General features: G+C 56.7%; 1 protein-coding gene across 2 annotated transcripts; it reads right to left on the bottom strand.

Annotated features, from left to right (window-relative positions):
- Nucleotides 1–854: 854 nt before the first annotated feature.
- SETD1B (SET domain containing 1B, histone lysine methyltransferase) lies at nt 855–24,202 on the bottom strand. 2 transcript variants are annotated; one of them, XM_070475237.1, is made up of 17 exons: nt 23,959–24,202; nt 23,277–23,464; nt 22,931–23,029; nt 21,993–22,263; nt 19,857–19,969; nt 17,649–18,887; nt 13,128–13,955; nt 12,405–12,666; nt 12,000–12,328; nt 11,808–11,913; nt 10,649–11,134; nt 8,143–9,405; nt 7,111–7,277; nt 5,480–5,611; nt 5,274–5,393; nt 5,052–5,189; nt 855–3,457 (listed from the first exon to the last, which is right to left on the bottom strand). In XM_070475237.1, exons 2-17 carry the CDS (start codon nt 23,448–23,450, stop codon nt 3,284–3,286), a joined length of 5,901 nt encoding a protein of 1,966 aa, XP_070331338.1. In that variant the 5' UTR covers nt 23,451–23,464; nt 23,959–24,202; the 3' UTR covers nt 855–3,283. The 2 variants fall into 2 exon arrangements, with proteins under 2 accessions (XP_070331338.1, XP_020738215.2); XM_020882556.2 differs by lacking the exon at nt 23,959–24,202 and adding an exon at nt 23,577–23,826.
- Between the last annotated feature and the right edge of the window lie 993 nt (nt 24,203–25,195).

Here is a 25,195-nt window from a genome sequence, read left to right as displayed (position 1 = left end):
GGGTGGAGGCATGGAATAGAAGTGACATTGATCAAGGTGGAAAACACAGCAGCAGGTTGGAGAGGGATCATGAAGGAAACTGAGATCTGGAAGTGTCTTTTGTTGAGCCTTGAACTGGACACCCTGGCGTGTTCCTGCGCTGCCCTGCAAGGTCTTACAGCATCTGCCTCCCCCATGAGGTACCTTCAGACCTCATTTCCTTGCCTCACCCTTCCTGTCACTCAGCTGCTGCTATACAAGCCTCCTTGCTGGTCCTCAAATATACCAGGCAGGCTCCTGCCACAGGACCGTTGCACTCACTGTTCCTTCTGCCTCAAACACCTTTCCCCCAGATCTCCACAGAGCTGACTCCCTGATCTCCTTTCTGCTTTGTTCACATGTCAGGTAAGTGGGCTTCCCTGACGATCCTATTTAAAATTTCATCTCAAAAAAAAAGAAAGAAAATTTCATCTCCTTCCCCCTGAAACCCCCTCCTCATAGCTATTTTTTCTTTATCATAACATTTATTCTTTTTTTAAGGAAGTTGTTTTGGGGGTATATGCTTGGGAAGATCCCCTGGAGAAGGGAAAGGCTACCCACTCCAGTATTCTGGCCTGGAGAATTCCATGGACCACGGGGTCACAAAGAGTTGGACATGACCAAGCGACTTTCATGCTGGGTGTTAGTTTTGGCACATGGACTCTTAGTTGTAACATGAAGACTTTGGTTCCCCGGGCCAGGGATCAAACTCCAACCCCCAGCCCAGTAAGCACCCATTCCTTTAAAGCATGGTATGCCCCCTACAGAAAGAAATGAGGAGGAGAGGTAGAGAGGAGAGCAAGAGAGACGGCGTATCTGTAAGAAAAGTCAGTATATTTATGGTTTGCTTTATAAAAGTTACTATAATACAATGGTACATAGTATTGAATTCACAAAAATATGAACAAATATTTACAGCAAGACACACCCACAACGGAAACACTTCTCTTCAAAACAAGTTACATACGATGAGAGTCTATATGCACAAACATCCCTAAAACTTATGGATTCTCTTCTTGGCTGGAGAAAGGAGGGAGGGAGGGACAAGAAAAAGAAAAAGCAGAAACCCCCAACTCTTGAAAAGCAAGTTTGTTCAGTAAGAATGAAGGCATTGAAAGAAAAATGACTTGACACATTTCTGGCTATCACAAGCCATTTCAGGGATGGGACAGGGGTTCCTGCGGACAGGGAGGGCCCAGGCCCTTACTTGCCCTTAGGGAAGGCTGGTTGGGCAAGGTGAGGCCAGGGTGAGGGGTGAGGCAGGACCCCGGACCCTGGTTTCCTCACACCCCCTACCTCCACTTCTTTTATGGGAGGAAGGGATAGACTGAAGCCAGCCCCTTGGGGACTGCAGAAGTAACTTAAATCAGCCATCTCTACAAACTACACATTTCCTCATGTGAAAAATAAATATTTCCTCAGTTGCACAATGAGGCAGAAAACCGCAAAAGGAAGAGAAGGTTGCCGCTGTACCCAGGTCCCCCTCTGTGTCTTCATGCCACCGATTTCATTGACCTTGAAACCAGTGGGCACAGTCTCAAACAGAGAGGCATTGGGGTGAAGAAATTAGAAAAAAAAGAAAAAGAAAAACGCAACAAAACCACCAACGACCAAAAAAAAGAGAGAGAAAAAAATAACAATTCTTTGTACAGAATTTACATGATAACAAGCTTGACACAAGCTGAGATACCAGAGGCTCCGGGCCTGCATCCGCAGGGTGGCGCAGCCCCAGCGGGAGCGCTCCCGTCTTGCTGAGGATGACTCTTGGTCACAGCAGTCACTTTCCATAAATTATTTACACGCCTGCTTTGCTTTCTGGGGTGCGGGGGACTTGCTTTGTGTGTGTGTGTGTGGTTTTTTTTGGAAGTACAAAGAAATAAGCAAAAAAGTCTTCCCACGTGTTTCTACAAGAAACAATGTTCCCGAGAAAAAGTCCTTTATGGCAGCCTATGTACAGAAGTCGGTTCTGAACTTCAAAAACCTATTTTTTTTCCCTTCGTTTTGATTTTATACACGCACAAGAAAAAAAAAAATTCATGGAAAGGAACTTGGAAGAGGATGATGTAAAGGGTTAAAAAAAAAACCTGTCAGACTTAGTTGTGAGTTTTTAAATCTTTTCCAAGATTTTCCTTTCTCTGGGAGAAATGCATCTTCTCACTCCGAAAATAAATATGCTCTTGACTTCCTGGGGTGAGGGCTTGCTGGCAGGGTGAGTCAGGCTCTATGGGCTGGGGGTGAGCAGGTGAAGCTTATAAGCAAATTAAAAAAAAATGCCACACGCATTCGGTCAGACACCCGTAGTGGCGGGACTGGGGGACCCGCCTTCCCTGGGAGGTGTATCTCTCTCCCTGGGTGAAGGTGAGGGCCGGAGAGAGTAAACACCCCCTTCCAGCACCCCCTGCCCACACTGGGACCTCCTGGAGGCTCCCTCGTTGCTGGCATTCGAATGAGAAAGTAAACATTGAACCCAAGATTTGGGGGATGGCGGGTGTGGGGCCGCACGGAGAGCCCCGGAGGGGAAACTCCTTCCTGGGGCCAGCTTGGCTCCACCACGGTCTGCTGGAGGGCGTTGGGGGGGGCACCCCCAGACTGATGGGGAAGGAACAGACTGAGGAGGGGATGGGAAAGAGGGGGGGTCTTCTCACTGAGTCCGCCAGCAGAGAGGGGGCCTTCCGTAGTGTTCTGAGGTCAAAGCCGCCTGGCCTGACCCCCTCCTCTGCAGCACCTGGCCTAGCGCCCGGGCCTGGAGGGTTCCAGAACGTGGGCCTGGGCCGACGCACATCAAACTGAGGCTCTGCAGCCCCCGCCGGGGGACCCCACTCTCTGATTCTGCTTTCACATTTCAACGGTTAAAATGTCTTTTCTTGTGAAGAGGAAGAAAAGAAAAGGAGAAGACAGAACAACATAGCAGCATTCATGGGAAGAGGCTGACGGGGCAGGACAGGACGAGAAAACACAGAAGGAAAGAGGCGGATGACGGGGAAAAGGTGGGGGAAGACATTTACACCGGAGTTAAACCAAAGTCCCAAAAGGAGCATTTAAAAAAAAAAAATGAAGGAGACACGGGCTGAGACAAAGAAGCCCTTTCCCACTGAGGGGCCGGAGCTGCGATGGGACCTGGGGGTAGTGTTGGGGGCGCCAGGCCCTGGCACGGCCACTGGGCAGAGGGACAGCACCTGAAATGGGGGTGGGAGGTGGGACCCGGCCCCAGAGAGCCAGGGTCCACGCTTGGGAGCCGGGGTGGCTGACAACCCCGGGTGCCGGCCTAGTTGAGGGTCCCCCGGCAGTTCTCAGAGCCACAGAGGCAGGGGATCTTGACGTCCTCAATGGGGAACTTGTAGTCATAGGTGATCTCTTCATTGACGTTGATGTGCTGCTTGGAATAGATGACGATCTTTTTCTGCGACTCCACTGTGATCACCTTGGCATAGCAGTTGGGCTGTGGGCGGGACAGAAGTGGGAGAGGTGAGCTGACCTACCTGGGCCCTCAAGCGGGCCCTAGCGGACTGCATTCCCCGAAACTCAACCGAACCCTGTGCTCAAGGCCTGACGCCCTGGCCCCACAACCCCAATGCCCACTGGTCACCTGCTCTCGGCCTCGGCTCCCCCGTCAGGCAGAGAAGGACCCCTAGCTTCTGATGTTAAATGAGAATGATGATTGTAATAATAATGAATTATTTCCTAGGGAAATATTCAATTATCTTTTATACCGTAGGTGACCCCAAATTTATATTTCCAGCCCAGGCCCTACTTCAGAGCTCTAGAGAAGGGATCAACAAACTCTGGCCCCCAGCTGCCTGCTCTTGCAAATAAAGTTTTATTGGCACACATTTCCCAAGCATTTCTCCCCTGCCTCGCCTCCCCTCCAGCAGCGCTGGATCCGACCTACCACACTCAGCGGGTTCCATCTACAGGGCCTCTCACTTCTGCCACCATGGGCCTGGACTCCAGTGAGTCCCCACTGCCTGTCTCTGCTCTGAATAACTCCACTCCTGCCCCAACTGCCAGGAAGTCTTTCCAAAGGGACAGCAAATCCTGTCACCCCCGGTCAGTAGCCTGCCTCAGCTTTTAGAGAAAGTTCTCAGCTCTACCTACAAGGCTGAGTTACTCAGCCACCAGTCACCCTGCCAACCTCCCATTCTCTGCCTCTTCTCCCTCCCTCCCTGCCCCAGGCTTCTCTTCACTCACTCCTGCACCTGGGTAATTCCCTCTCATCCCTCAGGCTTTCACAGGAGACTCTCAGAGAAGTCCCCACCGGCCCCAGGGAATGACCAAGTCACCATGCTGTGAGCTGGCGTGTACTGAGCACCCACTGTGTCTGCACAGGCCTGTGCTCAGCAACCCTCTTGGTCCTCCCAACAACCTAAGAGAAGGGATGATTATCATTCCGGTTTTATAGCTTGGGAAACTGAAGTAGCAAGACATTAAGCAACCTGTCTATGGTCACTCACTAAGTGGCAATGCCAAGGCTTAAACCCAAAGTCAGCAGTACCTGACCTCCCATCTGAAGCTCCCTGTGCTCGTCTCCATGAGAGGACCAACCTTGATATCCATGTCCACCCCAAAACCCCAGATTCATGCCATGTCAGCTGTTACTAGCCCTGTGTCTCTTTAAGTTAATTTAAGACTCAGTTTCTCAGACACACTGGCCACATTTCTAGTGCTCAGTACCACATGTGTACAGGAGTGGACAGCAAAGATGCAGAGAACTTCCTTCACCGTAGAAACTTCGACTAGCCAGCACTAACCCCAGAGGCATCAGAAAAACTCAGCAGGGAGAAGGAACTCTGCAATTATCAACTGTATGGACCGTGTCAGGAACATCTCTGGTCTCACTGGGGCCATTTGACAGATGGGAAAACTGAAGATCAGAGAAGGGCTCCTCAGAAAAGGCCTCTTACACCACCTCCCCCTCCCAAGGCCCCAGTCATGGGCCCCATGTTTGGGAAGGAGGCCACGCTGGTTCCTGTGCCAGCGGCTTCCAGGTCCTCCCCGCTCGCCCCCAGGGGCGTGGCCCTGAGCCGCGCACTCACATTGCAGCTGTGGTTGATGAAACGTGCGAAGTTGCCGCACTTGGTGGCGTCGATGATGGTGTCGTGGTCCACCCGGAACATGTAGCTGCTACCGATACCCTCGTCCTCATAACGTTTCTCCCGCATGTCCGCGATCACCTGGCCAGGAAGAGGACTCAGTCTGGGTGGGGCGGGGCTAGCCGCGGCCCCGCCCCCACACCTGTCCTGCCCTGCAGTGCTTACCTGGCGGATGTTCTGGCCCACGTACTCGATGACCATCTCGTCGGCCGCGATGGGCTCCATGGCGAACAGGCCCCAGTCGTGAATGTGACTCTTGCAAAATTTGAGCTTTTTCTTCCGGAACTAGGGGAGGGACGGAGATAGGGGTAAGAGTCATGGCCTCCGGTCCCAAGGCTACCCCAGCCGCCCCAGGTGGGGTCCGGCCTCACCTTGAGCTGGTTGAACTTGAGCAGGTCGCTGTCACAACTGCCAGTGAAGGAGGACAACAGGCGCCGCTGCTCGGATCGCCTCTCCGAGCCTGCCCGTGTGGAGGCGTGCGGCTGCGCGGGAATGCTCATGCCCTGTGAGTGTGCGGCGGCAGGTGACAGATCAAAGAGGAGCCCGGCCGCCTGGGGGACCTGGCCTCACAGACCACGGTACCTGTGTCCCCACGCTGTCCTTGGCGAGCCTACCCTAAGCTCTGTGGCCCCAGCTTCCTTGCTCTGGGCGCACCTATGCCTGTCCTGTCCTAATCATGACCTCTCCTCCACCTGGGTCCTTCCTGTCAGAATCTGAACATGCTCAAGTTCCTCTAATCTTAAATGTAACAAAACAGCATCCGCTTCACTCCGGTCATCTTTCCTCTTCTCAATTAGAGATTTGAAGCATGTCCGCTTCTTGAACAGACGATGGCGATCAGGGACTTCCCCGGTGGCTCAGTGGTAAAGAGTTCGCCTGCTAATGCAGGGGACACAGTCCAACCACACATGCTATTGAGCAACTAAGCCCTTGTGCCACAGCTCCCGAGCCTGAGCCCAGGACCCGCAACTACTGAGCTCATGTGCCACAACTACTGAAGCCCACACACCCTAGAGCCTGTGCTCTGCAACAAGACGCCACCGCAATGAGAAGCCTGAGCATACAGCTAGAGAGCTCACCCTGCTCACCACAACTACAGAAAAGCCTTCATAGCAACAAGGACCCAGCACAGCCAAACATAATAAATAAATGAACACTTTTTTTTTTAAAGTAAAGATGGTGAGTATTTACCTACCCTAATGACCCGTGGCTTCATTTGAAATCACAACTCCTCCCAACACCCTTGCATCCCCTCCCTCTCTTGGCTTTCTTGGTCCTGTCCCCGCCATGAATACTTGAAGTTTCATTCCCCTCCAGGCGCTCTCCCTGGGTCAGCTCATCCCTGCTATGAGCTCTGGTTAACGCTTCCATCCTGACGATGCCTAAATTTAAATCCTCAGACTGGAAGTCCCCCTCCCAGGTTCTATACTATACCCATACATCTAACTGTCTACCAGACCTCACTACCTGGATGTTCCACAAACCCCAGAACTGAAGCTGTCCCAACATGATGGTCCCACTTTCCCTCTCACCTCTGTGCTTGGCATCCAGTTACCCAGTGACCCAGGCCGGACCCAGCAGCGTCATGCCATTCTGCCTCCAGTCAGCCCCCAGTCCCATCCATTAGACTTTCTAATGTTCTAATGATCCTGCTAAGTCTTTCAAAGGAATCCACTTTTCCCCACACAGCCCCCCATGCCCAACCTACCCAATTTATTTGCTAAATTTAAAAAAAGATTAAAAAAAAAAAAAAAGATGAAGGTAATTTCTGAAGATGCAACTCAACACTGTTTGCATCCCTGATGAAGACCCTTCAGTCTCTCCCCTGCCCGCCGCTCACCTCACCTCACCTCTCACACCTGAGCACCCAGGGGAGTGGCACCGTGAGCCAGCCCCTCTGCTTCCACAACTGCTCTAGCTGCCTGGAGCCCCTTCTGGGAGGGCCCACACCCACTGCCCAGCCTGGGAGGCTCCTGGGTGGGCGGGCACCTGATGGCCCTACCTGGGTGTCTGTGGGGGGCTCATCGGTGCTGGCACGACTGCTGTTGAGGTATCTGAGCTTGTCCTTCTTGTCAATGGTATAGAAGCCCTCGCTGCGGGCACAGCCCGTCACGTGCTCCCGGATGCCATCGTCCCGTTTCTTCTTCTTAGCTGAAGAGAGGCTGGTGGGTGGGTGTGGGTCAAGGGCCACATGGACATTCTTGGAGAGCCCCATCCTACCAGGCCTGGTCTCACCCTCAGACCCATCTCCAAGACGCTGATGACACCCAGCTCCACAACCCACACCTAGGACACCTCCTTGAAGCTGCCCACTGCCCAACACCACTGTGGTCAGAACTCTTTCAGGTACCTAGCTGCATGGTCCTGAGTGTTTCTTATCCACCTTCTGCCTCAGTTTCCCCATATGCAAATTGAGATAATTACAATGCCCCCTGGAATGATTACAGATGCTTAGCAGAGTTCCTGACACAGAGTAAATGTTCAGTATACTAGTTTGGTACAGCAGGGATAAAGATAGCACCAACTTCATTGGGATGTGCTAGCAACTGACTATAGGGGCATTGCGATTAGCGCACATGCTCAGATTAGCTCACGGCTCAGATTCTGGAGCCAGATTAGACTGGGTTCAAATCTCCACTCAGTTATTTTATAGCTGTGTGACTTTGGGAAGGTAACTTAACCTCTCTGAATTCCAGTTTCTTCATATATAAAATGGGAATAATAATAGCCCCCACCTCCCTAGGCTGTTGGGAAGATTAAATTAGCTGATGAGGGGAAGCCAGGAAGAGTGAGCCCTCTGTCAGCCCCCGCTTCTGTTATGTTGTACAATCACATTGTTACGTTTGGCCCCGAGACCTCTTAATTCCGGCACACAAGGCAGAGATGACTCCATACAGAGCCTGGTGTGGTGCCAGCACACAGACACCATCCACAAATGGTAATGATACACACCCGCCTAGGAGATGCCGCCTAGAGAGGTAGGGGCAGACCCGTGTCCTGGGCGGTGTGGCCCCCGCCCCACCTGGCAGGATATAGGGATGGTAGACCCAGAGCGTGTCGTTGAGCCAGTCCATGCCATTGTCCTGCTGCAGCAGCCGCTCGTAGGTAACACACAGGAAGCGGATGTCCTCCTCGTCAATGCCACCATTCCAGATGTCATAGAGGATGGTCATCTCCTCAAACTCTGAGCGGGGCCGGAAGAGAGGCTGCGGTGGCGAGAGCTCGGGCGAAGCTGAGACCACCAGGTCCTCGTGGCGCTTCTTTGGTGGCCGGCGCCAGGACCCCCGCACCTTGGCCAGGTTCATAAACTCGTCGGAGATCTCATCACGCCCACGGGGACCTGGAGGGATGGCCTCAGAGGGCCACTGGTTCTCTAGCTCCTTAAAGGGCAGTTTGGTGGGCTCAACAGGTGGTGGAGGTGGGGGTGGAGGGGGCTGGGGGGGCAAGGGTGGTGGGGGGGCTGGGATCCCCGCGTTCCGGAAGTCCAGGGTCACGGTCCGGGGATCATGGGTGCTGGGGAAGACAGGGGTCTGTGGCTGGCCTGGCAGAAGCAGTAGGTCCCTGCCCAGGGTGGCCCCTCCTGGCGGTCGGACCAAAGGCCCATCCAAGGTGAGCACAGCTGGCGGGGATCGCCGGGGCCGGCCCGGCTTCCTCTTGATGGGGGGTGGGCAGGGGGCCAGAGGGGCAGGCAGCAGAGGTGGCAGCTGGGTGGGGGCCCGCGACTGAGCCCGCAGGACGGGTACGGGCAACGCCAGGGGCAGGGGCAAGGGCAAGGGCAGAGGAAGCGGCAGGCCTGTTTCCAGGAGCACCGGGGAGGCCAAGGGGCCAGACCGATCGTCACGCCGGCCAGCTGGGAGGGGGCAGACGGGCAGAAGTAGGGGCCCCCCAGGCTCGGGGAAGGTGGGCGTGAAGCTAAAGTCCCGGCCAGGTGTCCTTGGGAGGCCCCCGCTGCTCAAGCTGGGGGATGGGGATGGGTAGGAGAAGGGGCTGCCGGGCAGCTGCGGGGAGCTCAGGGCCAGGCTGCCGCTGCCCACCGTCGGCAAAGGCTCCCCGCTCGGCGTAGCCGGCACCGCCTCTGCACTCTGGGACTTGCCCAGGCTGCCACAGAGGCTCGGAGTACGTGGAGGCTGGTCCTCATGGGGGGTAGGCTCCAGAGGGACGGGTGGGAGGGGGAGGTCTGGGGTCTCGGGCTCTGGTGGTGGGCTGGGTGGCCGGGGCGGTCGAGGTGGCGGCAATGGTGGCTGCAGCGGTAAAGAGAGCAGCGCTGGGGGCTCAGGCTCCGCCTCCAGGTTGTCCTCTGCAGAGCGGTGGGCAGAAAGCAGACCTTAGTTATTGACTCAAATGGCCCTTGGAGCCCTCCTCATGCACCCTGCTGTGCCTTGGGCACCCTTTAGGTATGCACTCGTACCCTGTGGATTCCCAGATACACAGCAGGGTTTGAGAAATGTTGGTGGGAGTAAATAAAAAATGCAGGAGACATGGCTGGCGCCCTTGACACTGTCTTTAGAATGGTGTTCCGGTGAGCAAGGAACATCCCGTGGACCAAGAAAATGAGCTCTGCTACTGAATAAAATTAAACAAGTCCCTCTTCTGCATGACTTGTCAGAGCCTTTAAGGTTTTCTCCTAGCACTTCTCTCTACTGTCACCTAATATATTTTCTAACTTATCGGCTGTTATCTATCAACCTGCCCTGAGTGTAAGCTCCAGGAGGGCAGATATTTTTGCCCGTTTTGGTCCACTGTTGTTTTATCAGTTTCTAAAACCATAAAGGAGACAAAAATAGGGGCTTTATAAATACATTTAACAATTTGCAAAGACCCGTGGTTCTAGAGCCAAATAAAAAACAAACAGGTTGCTCTCCTTAAGGACTATTAGAGGTACATACTAACCATATGTGGCTAAAGTAGTTTATATTAACTAAAATTAATCAACATTACAAATTCTGTCCCACAGCGACACTCTCCCCCTTTCTCAAGCTCTAGGCGACGCTGTGTCTAGTGGCTTTGGGGCTGGACAGGACACAGAGAACATGCTGATCACTGTACAAAGTTCTCTTGGACAGCACTGCCAGAGCCTTTCACGTGCTTTGTGCAGCTCCACCAAGATGGTGGAGGGGGCAGTGCCCACAGCCCTTTTTAACCCACCCAGCACCCTTCTGGTGAGAGGTGCCCAGGGCCCCAGAGGCCTTCTCTGCCTGCCTATCACTAAAAGACCATACACATCCACACCTCCTCTTTTGGAAGAATCTCATGGGATTAGCAGTCCAAGGACTAGACCCCAGGGAAATACAGTGAGGAATGGTGACAGGAGCAGACCTCCCTTTGGGGTCTAACAGGTGCCCAGCTTCTCCTGGCAAGTCACCTCACTCCATCCTCCCATATGACCTCATGGGGGAAGCACCATCCATTGATCCCATTTTACAGATAAGCAAATTATTTGGTAAGTTTAAGTGATGGCACAAGGGAGCCCTCGTTCATTCTGATGGTTAAAGACATCTTGTTTCTATTCCTACCGCCTTCCCATGGGCTTCAAGTGTTACCTGGGGTGGGCTCTGGGGATGGCAGGGGCCGGGCCTCCATCTCTCCTGCAGGGGGTTCTGGAGACAGCAACCTGGCCCCTTCCTGGTTCAGGCCTGGTTCCTCGGGGGGCTCCTTGCAGCCAGTCAGCTCCCCGACACTCACAGGCAAGGGGGGCTCTTCCAGCATTGGGGTCCGCTCCTTAGGGGCCTCATCCTCAGCCTCAATGTCCACCTCCTCTTCTGGGCCCCGTGACTCCGTTGTGGGTGCTCCTGTGACCACTTCATTCTCAAAGTCCTCGTCAGGAGCAGCGGGAGCCGTGCTCTCGTCTGCAGCTGCCTCCTCTTCCTCCTCCTCCTCCTCTTCCTCCTCCCCAGCTGCCAGCTCTTCTTCATCTTCCGATGATGATGATGAAGAGGACTCGGAGCTTGATGCGAAGTCAGATGACTCAGAACTCTCACTGGAGGACTCAGCTCCAGGCTTAGAGGTGGCGATGCTCACCGTCTCCTCTGCACGGGGGACACATCAGGGGCCCTGTTGTTATCTGCTATGCCTCAGCCAGAGGCGTCACCAAAGGGCTCAAAACAGGAGGCACTGGGGTGAACGTGGCCCTCGGGTAGGTGGAGGGGTGTGTATGTATTAACTCACCATCATGTTTTTTTAAACGGAGGTGAAATCCACATGACATAAAGCTAACCATCTTAGGGTAGATGACACGGTGGTATTTAGCACCTTCACAATGTGGACAACTGACATTTCTATTTTGTCCCAAAAGATTTTCACAAGCTCAAGAAGCAGCCTGCTTCCTTCAGCTATCACCCTTCTATCCTCATCACCTGACCCCGGCAACCACTAGTCTGCTCTCTGTCTCTACCGCTGTTCAGTTGCTCAGCCCATGGACTGCAGCACACCAGGCTTCCCTGTCCTTTGCCATCTCCTGGAGTCTGCTCAAACTCATGTCCATTGAGTCGGTGATGCCATCCAACCATCTCATTCTCTACCTCTGTGGACTGATCTATCCTGGACATTTCATAAAAAAGGAATTATACGGCAGGCTGTGTTTGTGTTTTAATGACATCACACTTCATAGTCACGAGATCCTACCCCTTCAGTACTGCTAACTGTTGTGCAGGCTCTGCTTTCTGCAGAGGGACCCTGGGCAGGGTCAGAAGCCACACTCACCTCCATCTGAGTCCCCTTCTTCCTTCTCACTCGCCTCTGACAGGGCCGTGTCCTCGTCATCATTCTCAGACTCATCCCGGTCGTCGCTGTCTTCATCATCATCATCCTAGGGGAGAAGGATGCTGGACAGGTGAGCCGAAGGGCTCCCTCGCCTGGCCCAGCTCCCCAGGCCTCCCCAAGCCCGAACAATACCTTATCTGACATGGATGAGGTTGAGGAGGAGGAGATCTGGCTCCTGGGGCCCTCCTCCCCCTCTTCCTCCCCCTCCCCCTCCTCCTCTGTGCTTTCTCGCTCCTCCTTGTCGGAGGCTGAGGACGAGGGTGAGGTGGTCGAGGAGCCCGAGGACGAGGATGCTGATGAGGATGATGACACCGACAGTGACTCCTTCTCGTCCTCCTCCCCACCGCTGTCCAGCTCCAGGGGCCGGGCTGGCCGCCGCCGCACACCCACGCCCTTGGGGTCCCGCTTGGCGAGCTCACAGGGGGCATCGGCCATGTCCCGGTCCCGCTCGCGCTCAGACTCTGCGGGGAGGGAGGGCGGTCAGGGCTGGGTGGGGGCGCACAGGCAAGGAGGTCCCCGATCCCTGCAAGGCCCCACCTTCATCCTCCTCATCCACAGAGGTGGAGGGTCGCAACCGCTTCTGGTCACCAGATGAGGCCGTGTCCGGAGGTTCCTTCCTCTTGACCTTGAAGGAGGGCAGGCGGATGGCCCCACGCAGCCCGATGCCCAGGCCCAGTCCCTCGTAGCTCAGGCCCTCGCCCTTGCCCCAGGACTCCAGCAGGCAGGAGGCGATGCGGTCCTTGGGCTTCGGCCTATCCTCATCTTTGTGCTCACCCGACTTCACTGGGGTCAGTGAGGCCTGGGGTGCAAGAGAGGAGGGGGAGGTCAGTGTGGTTAGAGTACAGCCACCAACCCTGTCCCCCGAGTAGCCTGCCATCCTTTCTACAGTGACAGCCATGCCCAAACTGGGCACTTCCTTTTCTGGAACCTACTGCATTTCATGTCACTACTCAGGACGCCCCCAGCGCCATACTCTGCTTCCCTGACCCTCAGCTTCCTCATCTGAGAAGCTGTTACTATGGCCGCCCACACATGGCAGGGGCTCTGGAGTTTTGGAGATTGGAATCCAAGAGAAACACATAGTAAGTACACACTTGTGTCATTGACACACCGGTTTCACAAAATAACACACACTATTCTGTTTGGGGGTCTGGGTGGTAGTGTTTCTGCTAAGGTGCCTGGGGATGACAGAGGCTGCCCGGCCAGGTCTCTGCCTCTGGCCTGCCTGCCCCCCACCAAGGGGACATGCTGCCCACTCACCTTAGCCATCCGTTCCTTCTTGTCCCACCACTCATCGAAAGCCCTGAAGGCCACCACCTCCACCATCTTGCGGTTCAGGTCCCGCTTCATGATGGCCTTGAGCTCTTTGAGCACCACCAGCAGGACGCCGTCCACAGTGGCCTTGTGTGGGTCCTCCTGGCGGGGCACATAGCCTGGTGGTGGCACTGATGGGTCAAACTTGGGCAGGGGTGGCCAGGGCTGCCCGCGGCCTGGGCCAGTGCTACCAAGGGAGAAGGGGCCCCGGTAGGGCGGCAGGTTGACAAACTGCAGTCCAGCGGAGGCAGCTGCGGCTGCAGCAGCCATGAAGGGGGGGTAGGGGCAAGCGCCCTGGCCCGTCATCAGACGGCTCAGCATCTGCGTTTGCATCTGGAAGGACATGGGCATGCTGCCCCACTGGCCCCCCAGCACGTGGCTCATGTCCACCTGCATCACAGGAAACAGCCCTGGTGGGAAGGGCGGCAGTGGCGGCAGAATGGGTGGGGGTGGGACACCAGGCGGTGGGGCTGGCAGGGGTGGTGGGGGCACCGTCACAGCTGGATGGGCCGGGGGTGGCGGGGGTGGTGGTGGCGGCAGAGGTGGGGGCATGGGGAAGCCGGGCTGGGGTGGAGGTGGGGGTGGGGGCGGGGGCAGTGGTGGGAAGCCAGGGGGCGGGGGCAGTGGCAAGGTTGGGGCCAGCACAGAGGGAGCTGCCACGGCCCCGGCCCCTGGGGTCACCACCATGGGCTTGGGGCAGTCAGCGCTGGTGATGGGGGCCGAGGGCATCTCGTCATCTGAGATCTCCATGTCCTCCCCTGAGGACTGTTGCCCCTGCAGGGAGAGCAAGGGGAGAGAAGTGAGGGGGAGCCGAGAAGCCAGGCTCCCCGATTCCCCTTCCCAACATCAGAAGGTCAGAGAAGCAGCCTTCTGCAAGACTAGTGAGCAACGTGGCTTCCACAGTCCTGATCCTGGTCCCTTCCTGTTCCAGCCGTGTGGCCTTGAGCAAGTCATTTAACCCCTTTAAGCCTCAGTCTCCCCATCTGCATGTTGGGCATCATAGTACTTGCCTCATGGGGTTATCATGAAGCTTCATTCATTCATTCATTCAACAAACATTTGCTCAGCACCTGCTGTATACCAGGTATTGTCCAAGTGCTGAGGACACGATGGTGAACAAGTCAGACAAACTTGTTCTCTTGGAACTGAACTTCTAGAGGGATAAGGCAAAGGTTGACTAGGATGAATGTGAAATACATAGTCCTTTGTGGAGAAAAAGAAAGCAGAGAAGGGGGCAGTGAGGCATGAAGAGGAAAAAGATTCTGTTTCAATTTGAAAGATTGTTTCAATTTGTATTCAGAGAAGATAATACTAAAAGTTAATAACACTTCGATACTATAGCCCTTCCCTGCTGGAGGAGGAAATGGCAACCTGCTCCAATATTCTTGCTGGGAGAATCCATGGACAGAGTAGTCTAGAGGGCTACAGTCCACGGGGCTGCAAAACGTCAGACATGACTGAAGCAACTTATCACAGCACACAGCCCTTCCTATTGGCAGGCACCTTTCTAAGCACTTTATGTATGCTCATTCAGCTAACCCTCAGAAAACCTGCAACGTAGGTGTTTATCACCAGTTTTATTGATGAGAAAATTGGAACACTGAGAGCTTAAGTAACTTGCCCAAGGCTACACAGCCACTGAGACAGAGCCTGGATTCCAACCAGGAAGTGGCTCACCAGCCTTTATTTCCAGCTGGCCTGCAGTCTTCACTGTGGCAGAGAGGGCCTGGCAGAGGTGACAGAAGCAAGGGAGGGAGAAGCTTTAGCAGGAGTCAGGGTGCATGAAAAGGAGATAAGTCTGTATGTTTCCCCTAATTATTCCTTTCACATAGTTTTTGTACAGGCTGTGGTGGGGTTGAGTGTTGTGAGCACACAATGTCTCATGTTTCTTATCTGCACCATAACCTCATGAGGAAGGGCTTTATTTGTTATTTGTCTCTTGACAGGTGAGAAAACACCCTCAGAGAGACACATGTAAATCACTGGCCCAAGAGGCGGTCAGAAACAGAGCTGAGATTGGAGCCCAGGGTGCCTGCTGAGTGAGGGGTTGGGGCTGCCGTGGGAATCCAGGGCAGTGGCACCAGGCCAATGGGGGAGTCAAGTGTGACTTGGCTGTGAAATAGCAAGGTCCTCTTTACATTCAGACCTGGGACTTTGGGGAGCTGGGTGCACAGGCCTGGAACTGGAGCAGGGCGTGGTGTCCACAGGGTAGAGGTGGAGCAAGAAGGCAGAACAGGGGTTGGGAGAGGAGGAATGGACTGCCCCCAGGCTCCTGTGTCAGGACCAGAGACGAAAAGGTGGCTCAGGTGCCATCTGGGGAGACAGGGCCTTTGTCAGTTGCCAGAGACAGGGAGTGCATTTGAAAGTTGAGGAGGTGAGGGGTCCGTGCAGGCTAGAAAGTCAAAGGTCAGACCTACAGGCCAGGGAGGGTTCAAAGGGATATGGAGGGGCGGGGAGAAGAGGAAAACTCAATCCCCGGCAGCAGAAGGAAGCTCGGGCTGTTACTCTGTCCCCTGTACAGACACACACACTCTCGCTGCCTCTCAGGGTCCCACATACGTGCTGAGAGGGAGGCACTGGCAGGCTCGCAGCCTGATATTCAGGGACAGCGCCAGATCAGTCCTGGACAGCGCCCAGCAAGGCAGGCGCAGCACGCAGAGGGTTAACCCCGGCCGCTGCCAGCCAATCACAAGGAGACCTGGGTCCGCGCTCCAGCTCGAGGCCCTGCCCCTCCCTCCGCCTCTCCCACGTGGGGGGGGGGGGGGGGGGCAAGAACCGGCGGGAACTAGCTGCTGAGCGTTGGTCATCAGTTCGAGCAGTTCCTGGAATTTCTCGTGCAGCACCTCACTTAAGCCGAGACGGCATGAGGCAGATACTCTCACTATACCACCATTTCACAGATGATGAAACTGAGACTCAGAGAGGGAAAGTGACTTCCCTAAGGTCACATAACCAGTAAGTGACAGAGGTGGGACTCGAGGCTCAAGGCTTAAGGCCTGGAACCGGAATTTCTAACCACCAGCTTCTGTGAAGATAGGGAGTGCCCCCTCGCGCTGCTCTCCCGCCTGGTCAGCCTAGGCTGGGAATCCTTTAGGTTTGGTCCGGAGGGGCCCGGGAGCCGTTCTCCAGACTGCCGGCAGGGGGCTCCCGAGGGCCACCTTGGAGGTAGTCCGTACTCCCGGGCTTCCCTGGACTAATGTCCCCGGGCTTCCCGGACCACAGCTCTCTGGGCCTCAGTCTCCCCTTTCCTCCAGTGACCCGGTGGGAGAGCCCGTTCCCTCCAGCTACTCTGGGCTTCCTAGCCCTGGATCAGCAAGCGAGCATGGTAAACAAACATCCCCTATCCTAGGGAAGAAAGGAGGATGGCAGAGCCAGCAGCACCCCCACCTCTGCACACCTGTCAACTCTCCCTGTCTGAACCCCTTAGCGCCAGAAACCACTTGCCAGATCGGCCCAGAGGCCCCCAGGAGCCCCGGCCACCTGCAGTCCCCTCCCAGGCAAGCCAAGTTCCTCTCTGTTCCTCCCTGAGGCAGCCAAATCGGCCTAATCAAAGGACCTGGGAAGGAGGGAGGGACCCTCCTCCCCACCACCCACAGGGGCACAGAGCTCCTTCTATGCTCCTGGCTGCTCATGCCTTTCAGGCTCACAAGTTCCAAAACAGGTCTCCAGGAGGGCCAGGGCAGATGCCTGGACCAGGAAGGGGGAGGAACAGAGCCAAGAAAGATGACTTAATCTCCCCGCAAGAGAATGTGGCAGGCAGCATCCCTCACGCTACCCCTGAGGATGGAGCTTGGACAGAGACTCCAGATGAAGATCTGTGGGTAGGCAGAGGGTCGGGGTGGGGGTGGGGGGGGGGGGCGCGGTGGTCAGCTTTGCCTGCTTCTGGCTGTGGCTCTCCTCTTGAAACTCTTGAAGCCAGGGGAGAAGGAAAATTTCAATGCCCTCCTTGCCCCACATGGTTCCTCTCTTCAGAGGGCACCAGGTACTGGGAGACAGAGCTCCAGAGCTCCCACTTGACGCAGCTCAGCAGAACACTCTGGCTGCTCCCTTTCCCCAAAACTGACTGTCAGGACTAGTCTTGACCAGGCCCTAGCCACCCAACAGAGGAGAGGACCCAAAACCATCACTTGTCCACACTCTCTGGGATCACAGCAGACTTCAACCAAAGAAGCTCAACTCAGACTTTATCCCCCAGGAAAGTCCCAACTTCCATAACCTAACATGGAAAGCAACAGATCTAGGTCAAGTTTCCCTTTTCGCCAAAGCTGCTAGGGAGCTCAGAGCCAAACCAGCTGCTCAGTCATGACCCCTGATGCTTTCTGCACATTCTTTTTATTTTTGACCTGTTGTTTTGGCTGTGCTAGCCCTGTTGCTTCTGTGTCGTAGTTACCCTCAGGGAGGAAAGAGGGTGCCACAAGACAGACCAAAACCAAGCCCAGACAGAGACAGACAGACATAATGTGGTACCTCATCCATCTTCTCTGAGGTTGGGGTCCTGTCTCCAGCCAGGTCCAAGGCCGCCTCACTTGTCTGACCCAGAAGACCGGTAGGGTCTGGCGGACCTGGCTCAGGTGGGGGCCGAGGCCCCAGGCCCAGATCAAGCTCACCATCCTCATCTGAGTCAGGCAGTGGCGTGGGGCTGATATCCTCCAGGCCAGTGCTGGAGGGGCGCGAGGAGGGTGGTGTAGGGCCTCGAAAGCCTGGCTGCGAGTTAGTGCCAAATGGGGCCAGTGGGGAAAGCTGGGAGGAGGAGGAGGAGATGGGGCTGCCCTCCATCTGCAGCTCTGTGTCTGAGTCCTGCTCCCGAAGGAAGGGCAGCTTGGTGCGCTGCTCCTTCAGCAGCATCTCGATCCGTGAGTCCAGGCTGTCATGGGGCTTCTCCGGCCCTGCAGGCGACGACTCCAGCGTAGGCGTGCCAGGGCTGTCACAGGGCTCGGGACTCCAGCCGAAGGTTGGCCGACCACCTAGCTCTATGCTGTTGGCCTCAGGGGGCGGGGGTCCCGGTGGTGTGCCAGGCTTCTCCTTTGTCAGGGGCTCGGCGGGTGGGAGGGGTGGAGGCGCAGGTGCTCTTCGGAACTCACCGCTGTCACGGGCCCCAAAGGGGGCTGTGGTGGTGGGCTCCTCGGGGGGCGGGGGGAAAGGGGGCACAGGAGTCTGATATGGAGAGAAAGCCGACTTGAAGGCAACTCCGGGCGCAGGGGTTGCTTGGGTGGGCGGTGGAGTGTGGGCAAACGTGGCTGAATCCTGTGGTTGGGCCTTGAATGGGGGCCCGCTGCTGCCCCCACTGCCGCCAACCGCCCCGAATGGGTGGTCCACTGAGCCCCGGAAGGCGGCTGCGGCCCCCGCCACCGCAGTGACTGCAGACGAGTTGTGGACATAATGGTGCTCGTGGCGGCGGTTGTAGGCATCTGTGAACTTGCTCTCATGGCGCCGAGCCTTGAAGGTCGTTGTGGGGTCCTGGCTGAAGAGGTAGGAGGGCGTGGGCTGGCGGCTGGAGTAGCTCGAGTCCTGCGAAAAGGGGGTGCCCAGGCGTGGCGTGAGCGGCGTGCCCTGGCCGTAGGAGTTGGGTGTGTCCAAGCGGCAGCTGGAATAAGCTGTGTCCTGGGAGAAGGGTGTCCCACCACTATTGGGAGTGACAGAGGATGAGCCGGAGCCACAGCCTGCAGACAGGCCACCGTCTTTGAGGCGCTTCAGGGCATCTGACAGCTGGAAAGAGAGGAGGGAGAAAGGTCTGAGATTGCTAGGGGGAAAAACATGCACTAGAATGGGACGGTTTTCCCCTCTCACTCCGTCTGCCTGGGAGCTCGGAGCCAAACTGGTCACTCAGCATGGTGAACGGAGAGGGGAGGGGAGATTAAAGAAGAATATCTGGATGGGCCTCACCTTCTCTAATCTTGGGGTAGCCAATTATCCTCAGAGAACCTTTAGGGTTTTTCCTAATCCCTGAAGCAGGGTAAAGATAAGACCCTGACATCTTGGTTTGCACTGGGATTTCCTTCCTGCCTCAGGCCGTCAGAAATCAAAGACCTTCCAGGCACAGGTAGCTGAGTCCAATTATGCTTTTGGAAGTGAGGGGGTGGCCACCTTGTTCCCCCAGCCTCTCGATATTTTAGGCTTTAAATAGTATAGCATAGTAAAGTGCCTGATAGACAACCCAGCTGATCAGCGAGTAAGCAAAGACTCTTCACTTGGGAAAAGCTATTCCTGAGAGCGTTCCACTTGCGAGAGGGTGGTCCAGGCGAGTGTTCTGCAGGGCAGTGGTTGGGGAAGGAGGGAGGAGTCATTCTTGCTCTGGAAGGAGAGACCTGAACCAGGCTTTTGTTGGTGGGGGTGGGGGTGGGTGGAACGGAGGGGTCCATGGGACGCCAGACAACAGGATCCTGAACACAGCAATGTTTCAGGATCAGCGTGGAAAGCACATGGACTCTGATCTGTGGGAATCCCAGTGAGTTCAGGAAGAGGGTGGGGGGCCAAGCCAGAGGGGCACTTCAGGAGACAGGGCTTTTAGGACCCTCCCCTGCATCCCACTGGAAGCTGTGGTCAGCACAGCCAGGCTCCTTTCCCTCCTGGGTCCTGGTGTCCCATGCTGGAGCTGGTGAAGTGGGGTGGGGGGCACACTGGGGACCTGGTGATGGGGTGGGGAGGTGGGGGAAGGCCTGACAGTCACACACCCACCTGCAGGGTCTCATTCACGATTGGAGAGACAGCGTCCAGCTCACCCACTGGCAGGGTTTGGGGTGTGTATCGGCCCGTGACCAACAGCTCGTAGAACCGCATACGGGTTTCCCCTGTGGAAAAGGCAAGGGAGGGAGGCCTCAGTGAGGCTCCAGGATGGGGCAACCCCCACAGGTGGGCATCCTTGTGGGTCCCTTTGTACCTGGGACCCCACACCTCGGGAAGCTGAGTGACCCTGACCAAGTTCCCGCTTCTCTCTCTGTACCTCATTCGGGAGGCACAGTCTGTTCAATGAAGCGGCTAAACTATGATTCTCTCATCCTGAGATTCAAGAGTTTATGTCTCATGACACTGGGACTCCCCCAAATACAGACATGCCACCCCACCACAAAGCCCCTTCCTGTCACCTGGGCCATGCCAGCCATTGCCACAGTCAGGTAATTCCCATCCTTCTGCCTTCCCATCCAACAGCCAGGGTCCAGTAGCAAGTGAAAAGGAGACCCAGTGACACAAAAGTGACAGTTTGTTGTGAACCCTCTCAGGTGACTGACAGAGTTTGTAAAAGCACTCTAGGACTGACTTACTGTGAACTCCACAGGCCTCCTCCCAGTCCCCAGTCCCCAGTAGGATAAACCTCCACCCTAGCTCCTCCCCATCCCCAGCCCCCCTCCAGTTGAGAGAGGCCTCGACAGAACAGGGGGCCAGATTATCGATATTTATAGAGCCCTCTGAGGCAGCTGCTTACATATGCAAAGGAGACACATTCCTTGAGCTACTCTTTACCGGTCTCTTTCTTGAAATACAAACTTAGTGGCAGTCTCTAAGGGCCTTTTTTTTTTTTTTTGCAATTTTGGTGAGGGCTGACTGCTCCTTAAGATAAGCCTACCACCGCCCAAGGGGTCTCCCTCGACAGAGACAAAAGGAGGGGAGGTGAAGGGGGCTGTGGCCTGTGCCCTGAGGAGACTCAGACCTGGGACAGGTTTGGCAAGAGTTTGTAGGGTAACTGTGCCCAACCAGGAGCAGCCTCCTTCCACAGGCCCCAGCAAAGACTTAGAGACTCAGTTGACATGTTTTCAGTATTTAAGGTAAAAAAGATTTAGATTTTTCAGGTCTTAGGTTTGGTATGCCCCAGTTGCCCCTTAAATTCCATGCTCACAGAACCCCTGGAAGTTACCCACCTAAACCTTCCCGGGCAGGGTTCCCCGGGACCCCCCCAAGGGGGGGGGAGTCGGGCAGTGGGAAAGACCCCAACAGTGTCTGCCCAGTCACCTCTGGTTGGACCTTAGAGCACCTGGCACTTTCTTCTATATTCTACAGGAACTCCAAGTGGCCACAGGCCACTTTAGGGGATGCCCTGGAGGTCCGGAGCCCCCCAGCCAGCACGGAGGAGAAGCCTCCCAGGACCCTGAGAATGGGAGGTATGGCTTTCCCAGCCCAGCTCTCCCAGCAGCTCAGAGGCTCAGAGCGAGCGCAGAGCGGGATTCCGCTGCCTGGGAGGTGATACTGTCTCTTTAAGAGAGAGGAGGGAAGACACAGTGTCAACCCTTGAACACCCAGAGCAGCCCGCCCAGCTCTATCGGGAACATTATCAATGAAACCACACTCCGGGCCCAGATTGGTTCCCACTTCCAGGGGGAGGGGGCGGCAGGAGGGGGAGGGGCACTCCCCAGCCCCTTAGGAGGACTTTTTTGGTGGAGAGACCTACTCTGCAAATTTGAAGGCGGCTCCGTGGCTCTTCCTCAGCGCCCCCCCTCACCCTAATAAACAAACCCTGTCTCCTCTCCTAACACAGCAACACTGGGGACTGTCTAAACCCAGGCCACCAGGGCTCCGAGAGGGGCCCACGGGGGTGTCAGCAGTGGGGAAACCTCCAGGTGGTCCCTAGGGGTGCAGTGGCCAAGGACCGGCACATTTGGTAAATTACAGTTCCGTCTCCTAGCAACAGACAACACATTTAGCTCCACGTGACTCTACCCTCAAGAGGGGGGCAAAAGAAAAATAAGGTTGTAGGGGGGTACCCAAGGAAAACTGAGGGGCTCCCCAACACTGCAAGACGGGCCCTGGGAGAGAAGGGGGTCACACTGACAGGTCTTGGGGCTCCTCGGCGGTAGCTGTCCTGAACGGGCCTCCACTCACCTTTGGTGTCCAGCTCCACGTGGATGATATTACCCATGACCGAAGTGCTATGCAAGTGCTGAACGGCCTCCTTGGCTCCCCTGACCGTGGCAAAGACCACTTTGGCAATGCCCAAGTGCTTCTTGGTCTTGGGGTTGTACAAAATCTCCACCTCCTCCACCTCCCCATACTTCTTGCACATGTCCCTCAGGAAGTTTTCACGGATGTTATCATTCAGCTTGGCAAATGTCACCTGCTTCGGAGGCACCGGACCCACATAGAACTCATCGATCTGGCAGGGTACGAGGGGGAAGGGAGTTTGGAGAACATTGAAACCGAAGGGAAAACGAAACATTTCCCACTCGCCCGCTCTTTGAAAACAATGAAGGATAAAATATTTTTTAAAAAAAAATTTTTTTTTTTTTTTTTTTTTTTTAGGGAAAAAAATGCACGCGGGCGGGCCCGGGAAGCGGAGGATTAAATCGTTTGGAACGTGGAAGTTCTCTGGGTTCTAAAGGAAAGGGGAAAAAGAAACAGTTTCTCTTTCCCCACCAGCCCCCCCCAACTTTGGCCTCTTCTCCCTGCTGCCAGGGCAGGGAAGACCCCTCCGGCTAGAAAGCTGTCCCCCTAAAGCCACAAAGCTGGGAATGGGGGCGGGTCCCAGGGCCGAGCTCCTGGGCTGGCAGGAGCCAGGTGGGGACTCGGAGCCCTCAGCTGGGCGGGCAGGACACTGTATCAGCTCCTTGATTACAGTTCCACCGAGTGTTATTCTGTTTACAGTAGCCGAGAGGGGACAACCCCTCTCTCTGCAACCTCCCCCTCCCCGCCAAAACTTCCCCAGCCCTCGGACGGCGGGAATTCAGAATCTGGCTGGGCTAGAACTGGCGTTATTTTCGAACTCGGGGGGGGGGGGGGGGGGCGTGGAGAGAAGGGGCGCGGGATACGGGGGAGGGTCCTACCTTGAATTTGGGGACCGACAGCTCCAGCTCCTTGTTTTTAGTCCAGATGCCGACCACCCGGGGATCTTCCACGATTTCCACCGGGCGATTGCTGGACATCTGTGGAGAGGAAAGGGGGGCGGAGTGGGTGGGCTGGTCCCACTCCCCAGGGTCAGGGACAGGAACCCCCCCCCCTTCTCCAGGCACTTGTCAAACTCCAGGACTGGGGACCTGGCTGACAGTTGGCCGGGTGGTCAGGAAGGGGGGGGGGGTCCCCGGGCCACTCGGACCACTCAGCCCCCACCCTCTTCGGCAAGGCTCGGGGTGGGGGCGGGGGGGCCGACAGGGAGGCGCGCCGGCTACTCACCGCAAGGCTGAAATGCTGCCCATCGTAGCGGTACAGTTTATGATGCCCCTTTTTCAAAGCTGGGTCAATCATCAACTTGTAACTTCTCCAATGGTGGTTCCTCCTCTCGCCCGAAGGGCCGGGCTGCGGCGGGGGCTGCTGGTGGTGGTGGTGGGGGGGGTGACTGTTCTCCATGCCGTTAACCCAACCTGAAAACGAGCAAGTTGTTGTCGTCTCCGCCGCGGCTGCGGCGGCGGCGGCCGCTTCTACACACACGCTAAAGAATCAAATCGTCCAGTCCCCCACCCCCTCCCACCTTACCAGCGGGCCCCAAAAGGAGCTGGCTCCCCCCAAAAATAAGAATGGAGCGAGAGAATAACCCTTCCGGAGAATTAGGCGCCCGCCCGCTTGGCCACCATCTCGGAGCGGCTGCGAGGGGCTCCCGGGGGCCCCTGGTGCGGACTTGCGGGGCCCGGGGCACCCGGAGGACGCGGGCTCCGGCCCATGGTGCCCGCCCGGCCGCCCGGTCGCCCGGCGTGGCGCTAGCTCGCTCGCTCGCTCGGCCCGGCTCGGGCGCGGGGCTCGCGCGGCAGGCCTGGCGCCGCCCGCCCGCTCGTTCGGTCGGCCGGAGCAGGGGCCGGGGCTGGGGGCTCGGGACGCCCGGCAGCCGGCCGCGGCCTCTCCCTCCCCGAGCCGCGCTTACATCCCCGCCGGGCGCCGGCCTCCCTGCGCCGCCAGCCAGTACATGGTGTCCCCCGCGGGAGCCGAGGCCGGGGCGGCCGGACGGGGGGCCGGGAGGGGGGAGCGCCGCCGCCGCCGCGGCTGCCGGGCCCGGAGCTGCTGCCGCCGCCGCCGCTGCTGCTGCTGCTGCTGCTGCCCGGGAGGCGGCTGGCGGCGGAGGCTCGGCTCCCAGTAGCCGCACATCCCACAATACACCGCTAAGGAGCCCGACCCGAGCGCTCACCCTCCTCCTCTTCCTCCTCCTCCTCCTCTTCCTCCTCCCCTCTCCTTCCTCGCCGCTTCCCCAGGCACTCTCCCGGCGGCGGCAGCTGCGCCGCCAAAGCCCCGGGCCCCAGCGGCCCCCCACCCCTCACTCGCGCGCTCCCACACTGCCTCCCCCCTCCCCGGGGGAAGGCCTTTTAATTTATTTATTCTGCTGGGACTTAGGTGGGGGGCTTGGCGGCGGGGGAGGGGGGGGTCTCCCCGGGCTCTACTTCCCGCTGCTGGTGCTACCCTCCGAGCCGCGGCTTGCGCCTCGGGCCTCAAAAACTGTTTTCAAACTGCCAAGACCGGAGGTGGGCGCGTGGGGGCCCAAGGGAAAGGGCTGGGTTTTGGGGTGTATGATTGTGTGTTTAGACGGCTGGAGCCGTGAGGGGCGGCAAGGCGGCCCCAAGACAAGTTGCAATCGAGGTATCTCGGCTACGGCTTCCTCTTCTGCCCCGCGACCCCCTCCCCCCGGAGCTGAGCTGGGGAGGGGAAACCAGGATTTTAACCAAATTAGCATTTACATTCCTGGGAGGAAGCAGCCCAGGCCTGGACCTGAGTGATAGAAGCTTCTTTCTGTTTTTATTTTTGGAGAGGAGTGCCCTTGTAATTGTCGTGAACACATGCTTCTCCCTCCGCACCCCCCACCCTTTCCTCCAGCCACCGGCAGAGGAGCAAGTCCCCCTTTTTTGCATTTATCTTTCCTTCCCCTTTCTTTATTAAAGGTCCGGGAGTGGCGGCGGCCAATCAGCGCGCGGCTTCCATTTTGTGAGTTCAACTCCGAGGCTCTCGGGCTTCGCGAGGACGCGTTTGCAGCCCCCTCTGCCTCTCCTGTCTGGCGGCCGAGGAGAGGGAGCCGCCTCGCTGGGGCTTCGTGGTAGTGTATTTCATATTGGGGCTCTTTTCGGGGTTTGTAATTTGGCCGTGGGTAGGTAATTGGCTGGAGCAGGGCGGCC

The sequence above is a fragment of the Odocoileus virginianus genome, chromosome 12 (genome assembly GCF_023699985.2).
Source record: "Odocoileus virginianus isolate 20LAN1187 ecotype Illinois chromosome 12, Ovbor_1.2, whole genome shotgun sequence".
Lineage (NCBI taxonomy): Eukaryota > Metazoa > Chordata > Mammalia > Artiodactyla > Cervidae > Odocoileus > Odocoileus virginianus.
This window is presented reverse-complemented; position numbering and strand designations above follow the sequence as displayed.